General features: G+C 34.6%; 1 protein-coding gene across 1 annotated transcript in view; it reads right to left on the bottom strand.

Moving 5' to 3' along the window:
- LOC107593150 (guanine nucleotide exchange factor DBS-like) overlaps positions 1-10558 on the bottom strand; it is a 54935-nt gene that overhangs the window by 29235 nt on the left and 15142 nt on the right. The window contains exons 5-15 of the mRNA XM_016282757.1: positions 9417-9530; positions 8304-8420; positions 7999-8148; positions 7606-7730; positions 5438-5552; positions 5199-5318; positions 3720-3911; positions 2072-2263; positions 1251-1428; positions 909-1012; positions 99-187 (exon numbers count right to left, since the gene is read on the bottom strand). Coding sequence (XP_016138243.1) covers positions 99-187; positions 909-1012; positions 1251-1428; positions 2072-2263; positions 3720-3911; positions 5199-5318; positions 5438-5552; positions 7606-7730; positions 7999-8148; positions 8304-8420; positions 9417-9530 — 1496 coding nt within the window. The remainder of the gene's footprint in view (positions 1-98; positions 188-908; positions 1013-1250; positions 1429-2071; positions 2264-3719; positions 3912-5198; positions 5319-5437; positions 5553-7605; positions 7731-7998; positions 8149-8303; positions 8421-9416; positions 9531-10558) is intronic.

The raw sequence follows: 10558 nt of genomic DNA, 5'->3' as shown, positions 1-10558 counted from the left end.
AAACAGTGTTGTACTTTTCATAAAGAGGATCTCTGACACTGCTTAATATACTTCACCTTATCTTGTGAGACGCTCTTTCTCAGAAGACACGTTCTTACCTGCGTCTGTTTGAAAGCGACTCTTCGGTTTCATTGTTCATGAGGACAAGACTCGAACCCCCTTGCCCTCCTTCATGCATGACCTCAATCTGTGAGAAACCACAGGAAGACAGAACACGCTGGTCAAAAACTATAAAGGATTCAAATGAAAGAAAATGGCTTTATGTTTGAGCTGAATGTATAATGTGTAATAATGATATACAGTAAAATATTTTAAAGGCAAGATCTTATCCCAGGCTAAATAGGTTTTTATACATACAAATGCTTATTAGATGTTTTAAAAAAAAACATTTCTATCATGACAACCTTCTGAAGAATTTAGCATGATAATCGATAAGACAATGTACAGTATTTGGTCTTGGCGGAATAGATTTGCTACGCTGCTGCTGCTGTTGGTTATTGCTGTAGTTGTGGATTATTGCTGCTGCTGCAAAGCAAGTACAGGAACTTGCTACTGCTAATACATATGCAGATACGGTGCTGTGAGTATTAAAGACATACTGCTGCTGCACAAGTAGCATATATAATAATCTGTAGTAGAGCTATACAGGTGGAGCTGGGGAGGTGGAGGGTTTCAGAGGAACTCTGAAAGCGCACTGCGAAATGCTTTAGTGGATGCTAACGAACCATTTAAAATGTAAAGCAGCAAGCTTATTGGCTGCGTATGCAACATGAACCAATCAGCTTGTGCCAAGTAGTTTAATGCTGGAATATCATCCGTCTGAATTAACGACCCATCAGCCTGCACCATCTAGAGTTAAATGACAGATCTTGGCATTGTGACCATGTAACTGACACAAACTGATATACCTTGATGCCACCTTTGGCTTTGCGAATATTCTTCCTTTTTGCCAGCTCTGTGTCACTGGGCTGCTTACTGGGGCAGGAGTTTTCGGTAGCTTTGCGATTTGATGCTGTTGAGTTTAAAACTGAGTTAAACAAGCTGGAAGGCATTCATATTTTCCACTTAAATTATTCAGGATACAAAGTCTGAGCATTTAATACTCAGGTTATGAACCTGAAATGAGGACATGCTTCTGGAAAATAAAGGTTAAGTGATAAGATTACAAACATATACCATTAAACCACTAGTAGTCTGGACATGTATGCATTTCAGTCAACATACACCTGTTTTTTTTTTTTTTTACTTACTAGGTGCAGTGTGATGTGGGATTTTAGGTAAAGTGCGTTTTGGTGAAGATTCTGGTCGAGGTGCAACTGGTTGCACTGGCCTTGTTTGCTTTGCAGAAAGCTTTTTCAGACTTGCATGTCTTTTGTCAAACATCTCTTGAACGTCATCTAGCTTTTTCAGAGCGGTTTGAGCTTTGCCCTGCATGGGATGAGATAAAAGTGATTATACTGTATATAAAATCAGTTATTTATCACAAACAGATGATCATTACATCTAGAGTGGGCTCCAAAAGTCTGAAACACAATTTAAAATCTGGGATTCATCTAGTTTTAACCTTTTGAAAAATTTGAACTAGATTTGAAATAAATTAGAAATATTTAATATTCAGTACTATTTCTAGATCAATCATTGAATAATGAGAGATCAGGCAGCATAAGTGCTGCTGTCACTAAAAGGAGGATATATCAAATACATTATAAATTCTGGGATCTTAATATTTCAGTTCAAATTAATATAATTTTCAATATTTTTTATATAATAATTATGTAATTTATAATATTCTATATTAAACAATTTGGTAACACTCCACAATATGAATCTTTATTAATGTTAGTTACATAATATAATAGTCAAATTTTTGGTCACCATTCACTTTCATTATAGTTTTGATTTGAAAAATGTATTAGTACATTTTGAAATTAGCATTAGCTACGATTAATTGATGCTTTAGAATAACTTTTATTGTTAGTTCATGTTAACTAATGTAGTTGAATAATGTAGACAAAACTTTTGGATTTGACTGTATGCAAATGTATTCAACTGTAATCCGCTTCATTTGTACCTTGACCCACTCTGAGAGGACAATCTCATACTGGTTGCTGAGGTCTTTGAGGTGACTGAGCTGCTGCTCTTTGGCTGAATTCATGTACCGCTCGATGTCCTGCAGTGCTGCTTCTGCACCTTCCTGGGTCTGACATCTGTCTACAGCCTGAGAGGCCAACAGATACACTCCACTCTCACACCACTGGTTCACCTGCCAGCACACAAACACAGGCACATCAATGCAGGTTATTTAATTTGGCAATATTATACAACCCATAAAAAATTATTAAAGAAAGCTGTTATAATGTTTTTTATTTATTATGCACACAGATCAAATTTAAGTCACCCACACATGCCATTTTATTTGTTATCTACATTGAAAAAAAAATTGCAGTAGAAACCATATTTTTTATTGTGTAAATTTCACAAACAAATAAAAAGTAGTAACACACTGAATTAAACAACATTTTTAAGCATAAACATTTTAATAGTATTTTCTTGTAAAACATACTTCATTAATCCTTGCTTTGCTTGAAAAATCATTTTTTACTGTATAAAACTTAAACTAAACTGTTTTTGTTAACTGAAAATTTTTTGTAAAAATTCGACTAAACCTGAAAAACATGAACAAAAATTAAAAATGTTGCCTTAGCAACTATAATAAGTGAAATTTTTTTGGCAATATTATACAACCCATAAAAAATTATTAAAGAAAGCTGTTATAATGTTTTTTATTTATTATGCACACAGATCAAATTTAAGTCACCCACACATGCCATTTTATTTGTTATCTACATTGAAAAAAAAATTGCAGTAGAAACCATATTTTTTATTGTGTAAATTTCACAAACAAATAAAAAGTAGTAACACACTGAATTAAACAACATTTTTAAGCATAAACATTTTAATAGTATTTTCTTGTAAAACATACTTCATTAATCCTTGCTTTGCTTGAAAAATCATTTTTTACTGTATAAAACTTAAACTAAACTGTTTTTGTTAACTGAAACATTTTTTGTAAAAATTCGACTAAACCTGAAAAACATGAACAAAAATTAAAAATGTTGCCTTAGCAACTATAATAAGTGAAATTTAAAATAAGTTGAAATGCAAGTACTAAAAGTACTAAAACTGAAATAAAAATCATTCAAAATAAATAAAAATATTAAAAAGTAACAAAAGCACATAAATTATTAAAACGTAATGAAAATATAAGAATAAGCTAATTCAGAATATTAATAGATAATAGAATAGTATATAAATAATATACTATATACAGTACATTAGCACAATTGTGCAATTCTTGCCAAGTCATACTTCTGAAACGCACTGCAAAATATAATTTTGTTAATTCACAGTTTTATATTTTTCTTTATTTTCCTCAACCTTTTTCTTGTTTTACTCTTATATGAAATTACATTTTCTAAAATGGCAAAAAAAATAAATAAAGATATATATAATGCAGAAACTAGTCTTACTGTTTTTAATAACAGTAAGGTAACAGGTAATTTGACAGGATCCTTGTTTTACTCTTATATGAAATTACATTTTCTAAAATGGCAAAAAAAATAAATAAAGATATATATATAATGCAGAAACTAGTCTTACTGTTTTTAATAACAGTAAGGTAACAGGTAATTTGACAGGATGTGTGTTGTCTCACGAACCTCATCGATTCGTTTGTGGATTTCAAGTGATTTGGTCAGAATGTCACGTTTCTTTTTGGCCTCATTGCTGAAGTCGTCACAGATCCGCCGCAGTTCGACACACTTCGGCCGGATGGAGTCCACGGCATAGTGGTTACTTTGAATGAGCTGGTCACCATGCTGAGCGTGAAGCTGAGCTTTCTCCAAAGACTCCTGTACAGATCAATAAACACAATAAAGCTCAACATATGAGGAATGATTTACACTGCTATCTTGACTGTTATTAGTAATTGACTTGCAGTGTCGTCACAGCAACACTATGTTTATGTCTTTTATTCGTTCTTGAAGTTCAGTTCTATGTACCGCATGCTTTCACACAATACCTGCACGTTCTTGGCATTCTGAAAAAGGCCAAGAAAAAACATGCTTTATCTTTCTAGATAAACTGGTTGCTTGGTAGAGTAAAATCTTTCATGCAAAACATGCCCTGGTAACCAGTTTTGCTGGTGATATGCAGTATCACTTGTGTTTTTAATCCTTGGAAATATATGTATAAACAAACACAAAAGAAAGATTAATTTTAATAAAAACATTCAATTTGTTTAAAAATTCAAATATATATGAATGTGAATAAATTAAAATATACAACTGTGAATAAAATTGTCTTTTTTAAATATTATAAATGTATATATTGTCACTTAACTTTCCCTATTTTACTTAACCCAGACGTTTGAATGGTAGTCTTTCATGGTTTCAATAAAAACATTAAGCAACTGTTTTCAACATACAATAATAAGACATGTTTCTTGAGCATCAAATTAGAATGATCTCTGAAGGATCATGTGACACTAAAGACCGGAGTAATGATGCTGAAAATGCATTCTTGCCATCACAAAAACTATATTTTACGATATGTTAAAGGGGTCATATGATGCGATTTCAAGTTTTCCTTTCTCTTTGGAGTGTTACAAGCTGATTGTGCATAGATAAGATCCCTGAAGTTGCAAAGACTAAAGTCTCAAAACCAAAGAGATATTCTTTATCAAAGTTAAGACTCTGCCACGCCCCCCTAAAACGGCTCGTTCAAACACGCCCCCACATATCTACCTCACTATGTGGAAATATTTGCATAATGCCGCCCAAATGTGCACGCAAAGAAAGAAGGCGTGGTTTCAGTAACAAAAAAAAACATCATATGAACCTTTAAAATAGAAAACAGTTATTTTATTCTGTTGTAATTTTGATCAAATAAATGTAGTCTTGGTGAGCAAAAGAAACTTCTTTTAAAAAATATTAATTATTCAATGATTCATTTGACCGGTAGTGTATAGGATTATATAAATATGTTTTTATACAGTGATTGGGGGATTTATACAGTGACTGGGGAAACTACTGGTTTAACCCAGCCAGCAGAACAAATGGTTATTGTTGAGCCCACCATGTAAACTCAATGGACTGCTTTGCATACCAGGCCTGATTTCAGATTCAAAAGATTTTGACCTGAGCTTTGTCCTCCAAAGTTTTCAGATCCCCCAGTAGATGTTCCACCCGAGCCACACAGTCCCCGGTGTCAGACAGGCCCAGCAAGGTCTCCATCAGGACGTCCAGAGAAACTTTCACCTGTTACAATAGATGCAACAGACCAATTTCAGCTTGGTTGACTAGTCAACCGCTCCAGGGATATTTGGTATATAATGGCTGCCTACTAAGTATACAGAGGCACATCCATTGCATTGTACCTCTCTGAAGTCCTGCTCAAAGTGCCGTAATTGTAAGCACTGCTCTAATTTGAGGTGATGCCTCGACCAGAACTGTTCAAACGCATTCTCCGTCTCATCGAGCTGCGCTAACAACCTGAGACAAACAAACAAACGCGTTTACAGTGTGCATGTCAGAGGAGCTGAAGTGAATTAGATTTCACAGAGGAACATGAGATGACACCAGGCTTTAAAGAATAATAGCACAACTGTAACAAGAACTGATGCAAGTCTGGTTAAAATAGAGGAAATGGCTGTAAATCCAATATGAAATCCAAAAATACTTTATATTTATAGAAACGTTATAAATGTTCCTATTGTGAATGACCACAAGTTGTACAATGTACAAGTTAAAAAATTGCTCATAATCTTTCATCAGAATGTAACTTGTTCAGTGACTTTCTTTATTCGCTGACGCCATCAAGATCTTTATTTGCATTTCTGATGGTTAAAATCTCCAACAAAGTCAATCTTCTGTTTTGCTTAAGTATGTAATATTCTGAATGTCACCTAGCCACCCAGAAATGCGTTACGAGTTACGACATAATCCCAGCTAACAAGTTACGAACAAACGTTCTTGCAGTAACAATAATAGAACACTCGTTCAAAGTTAGCATTTTTAAATATTACTACGTATTTTGAACATTCAAAGATTCAAAAGTAACGTCTCCATGATGTTTGCAAAATGATACAATGGAATGTTCCCTTAACGTTTGCATAACCAAGAAGATGTTCAGAAAACATTCCGAAATAACATTTTCGTAACTGAATGGGAATGTTAGCAACATATTTTTGCTAGCTGGTCTGGTCTTTATGTTCACAAAACTTCAGCACAAAAACATTTATCTGTCGTCCATGGAATTTTTTTTTTCTCGAAACATTTTAGTTGGACATTCGTCTAACATTTTTAGATATTGCGGCTTATTTCCAAATGTTGATTGTAACATTCCGATAAAGTTTGCAAAATGAACATTCAAATGTAACATTCTGATTAGGGCTCCAATGGAATGTTCCCTTAACGTTTGCATAACCAAGAAGATGTTCAGAAAACATTCCGAAATAACATTTTCGTAACTGAATGGGAATGTTAGCAACATATTTTTGCTAGCTGGTCTGGTCTTTATGTTCACAAAACTTCAGCACAAAAACATTTATCTGTCGTCCATGGAATTTTTTTTTTTCTCGAAACATTTTAGTTGGACATTCGTCTAACATTTTTATATATTGCGGCTTATTTCCAAATGTTGATTGTAACATTCCGATAAAGTTTGCAAAATGAACATTCAAATGTAACATTCTGATTAGGGCTGCACGATAAACCGAAATAGAATCGAGATTGCGATTCGACAGAAGCTGCGATTGTCATGCATATCTTTCAGTGAAGCACGGTTCTGTGATCAGCAGTAAATCTCCATCCAAAGGCCAGAGGGCACTCTCGCGCTGAAACTCCAAATACGCCTCGCAGAAGAAACCGCTGCAGCTGAATAAACAGAAGATTCAACTGCTTTCATTGATTCAACGTGACTAATAAACACATGACTACGGCAATATACGGTTAATCTGAGTTCTTATTATAATTTTCATTAAAATAAAGTATATTTATAATGCAATGCCTTTATCACTGCTTAAATACTATGAAATATGTTGTGTGCCTTATTCTGTGTAAGAAGCCACATCATCTCACAGAAGGATTTATTTCAAACACTCGACTGACGTTATGAAGTGAGTTTGGAGTAAAAATATGTTATTAAATGTGGTATTTTCACATGCTTTCAGATGGAGCAGCATTTACTTCACAGAGCCGTAGTTCACTGAGAAGCTATGCAAACAGCTGTCTTTATCTCGAACGATTTCTTCGATTTCATAATCGTGTCTGCGATTTCTTTGCGCAACTTGTCAGTGAACTACGGCTATGTGTAGTAAATTCTGCTCCATCTGAAAGCACATGATGATGATTTCCTGCTGATTACAGAACCGGCATTACTATCAAAATGCGCATGACAATCGCATTCGATTAATCGTGCAGCCCTAATTCTGATAATGTTTACAAAATGATAAAACGGAACGTTCGCATTACCAACATTCTTTTGTTAGCTGGGATTCTACTTAAGCTAGAGTATTATAATGAATTGTGTAATCTTTTGACAAACCTCTCAGCAGTTGTTTGGTTCTCTACCTCATCCGGGTTCAAAATGTGGCTCTCGGTTTTGCTGGCCTGGTCTTTGATACAGGACAGCATAGTATTTCCTTGCTTTATAGCCAATTTCAGCTCATCCTGTGCAGGGAGAAGGACACGTGGCATATAAATATACTGAAATAATTTGTATACATGCAAAATACAGTAAATCAAGATAAATACAGATCGTGTATTATTGTTCCACACTATTTTAAAAACGGTTCCCAAAGTCACGGAACCGATAACAATATATATAAAAAATACAGTAGGCAATAAAATAAAGGACAAAACTATAATGACACGCATTATAGAAATCAAACGACAACTTTAGAACATGAACTACTGTTTTATAAATGTGAGGAGCTACCTTGAGCTTATCGTGTTTTTCGGTGTGTGTGATGAGCAAATCTTTGGTGCACTGCACGTCATTGGGAAGTTCGGTTTCTGCCAGGTCAGTTCCAAACTGCTGCAGCATCTGTGCTGTGCTCTTCACCGTTAATGCAAAGTTCTCAATGGCCTAGGGCACAACATTTTAACACAGTCTGAACAGATAATATATATGGGAGGTTACATATCTTGCTTTTACAATACTGAGCCTTTTTTGCATTGTACATACAGTACATTGATGTTTTGTCTGTCTGTAAATATCATATTCATTTTTAACTTTCATACTGTGCGATGGTGAATCCATTGACTGTGGCAGTAGTCCAGGGTTCCCCCGAGATCGCAGGTCAGCTGGCCTTTGTCAATGTAGCCATGCAAGTCTGACAGGGAATTTAGCATAACAATCTGCAAGAAAAGAGAAAAGAACAAAGAATTAACCATAATATACATTCATTTTACTTGGGGTACAGAAACTAAACGTTTGTCCTACATTACAACAATGTTGCAGGTGAAGACTGCATTAACAGTCAACCTCAAACCACTCATACAATGCTTTCTCAGGAAAGCACAATTTGCACCCTTGCGAACTTTGAGTTTGTTAAAAATATGCATGCATATATGGCAAAAAAAGCACTTCCATTTATTCTTCCGTTAACTTGTGTATAATTAAAGCTGTAAAACTGTTGAAATCCTCATTTTTACAGTCTTTTTAGTTTATGGTGTTACATTGCAATGGCAACAAAGTTGAAAACTTGGGATATAACTTTACACAAAATAGGTTAGTAAGCAATTGTTCACACTAAAATCATGTCTTCACACTAAATTCACTCATACTGTTCACGGCTGTACTATTAAAACAATGAGCATTTTAATGTTTAATGTTTTTAATATTGGCCCCATTCACATTTCCTTTGTAAATTCCCCACTGATAACTATCTAACTCATCTGCAGATGACATTTTGTGAAATTGAAGTATGTACTGTACACGACAACGCGACAATCTTCATTTCCTTAACGTCACAAGAGTAGCAGCATGCAGATGATAATCTCATGCAGCAGCATATGCCAGTCATAGACACATGAATAAGTGGGAAAGTTGCATTACACACATTCATGCGCAGCGATAAGGCATCACTTGAATGCACAGTGCAGGAACCGCAATGTTTTTTGTAACACTGCTCCCTGTATCTTCTAAAGTGACGTTAAAACAGGGTTAGAGATTATCTGTAGATTAACACCCTTTCAGACATGCATAATGCAACAGGGTGACAGGCTGTGTCAATAATTTAGTGGACGAGTGATCATGGTTACAACAAACACTCAAGGGGAGCCATGCGCATCGTATGGCGAATGAACGGATGTGCCGAGGGTCCAGACAGACAGAAGCATGCTTACCGGTACCTTCAATTTGAAGTCATCCCTATGTAACCTCATACTGACATCAGCCATGGCCCTCTGGAGGAGACGTGAGGGTTTCAGAACCAAAACAAGCTGGAGATTTCCTGGAAAGGAGCCCTTCAGGTCATGAAAGAAAATGTAAATCAAACACACAAGTTTTGACTTATTTCTTCGACAATTCTGACATCAACTATATGTGAAACCATATAAATACTTACAACCTTTTTTGTCTTTGTGACTTGTGGAACTAATTACAAAAATGTCAACAGTTCTGTGTTTTTCTGTCAATATGGGGTGCTCTGTGTACATTAATGAGGAAAAAAAATTAACTTAAATGATTTTAGCAAATGGCTGCAATATAACAAAGAGTGAAAAATTTAAGGGGGTCTGAATACTTTCCGTACCCACTGTATATGTGAAACCATATAAATACTTACAACCTTTTTTGTCTTTGTGACTTGTGGAACTAATTAAAAAAAGAATTAATTTATACTATATTTATATTTTATGTATATATTTATGTTTGTTAATGTATTACTATGTCACGGTACTGCCTATTGTGTAGGAACGAGGAGCGAAGGAGCGAGGAGACGTGGGAGAATTTACAAAATGCAGACTTTATTAACACACGTAGCACAAGAACCTTAGGACGATTTAAGACAGGACGCAGGACACAGGAAAAACCAGGGCTTAAGTAGAACAAAACGAGGAAAACCTGGCATCAACGAACATAATCAACAAGGGAAAAACTGGGTAATAGGGAGCAAAACACAAGACAGACAGTCCAGGGGTGTGACAACTATATTTATAAAGATATCATATAATATTTATAAAGGTATAATATATCATGTATATAATATACAAGTAAAAAAATAGCCCACTTTTCCAAGTAGTAAATAAAAAAGAGATTATAGAAGTACATTTACTGTAAGTAGATATTTTTGGTGCTGTTTTTTTTTTTTTGCAATTTTAATTGTTTGTGAAATTTACTAGCCATTTCTGAATGAAAATGGTTTCAACACCTGTTTTTTTTCCCAGAATATTTATATTACATTTAAAAATAAACTAAAATTGTTTAAAATGGAACATGTGAAATAAAACAGGTAACCCCCTCTGATAATAATAATAATAATTATTATTATTAT

Source organism: Sinocyclocheilus grahami, unplaced genomic scaffold (genome assembly GCF_001515645.1).
Source record: "Sinocyclocheilus grahami isolate Dianchi unplaced genomic scaffold, SAMN03320097.WGS_v1.1 scaffold165.1, whole genome shotgun sequence".
Classification (NCBI taxonomy): Eukaryota; Metazoa; Chordata; class Actinopteri; order Cypriniformes; family Cyprinidae; genus Sinocyclocheilus; species Sinocyclocheilus grahami.
The sequence above is the reverse complement of the archived record's forward strand: the minus strand, read 5'-3'. Positions and strand labels throughout refer to the sequence as shown.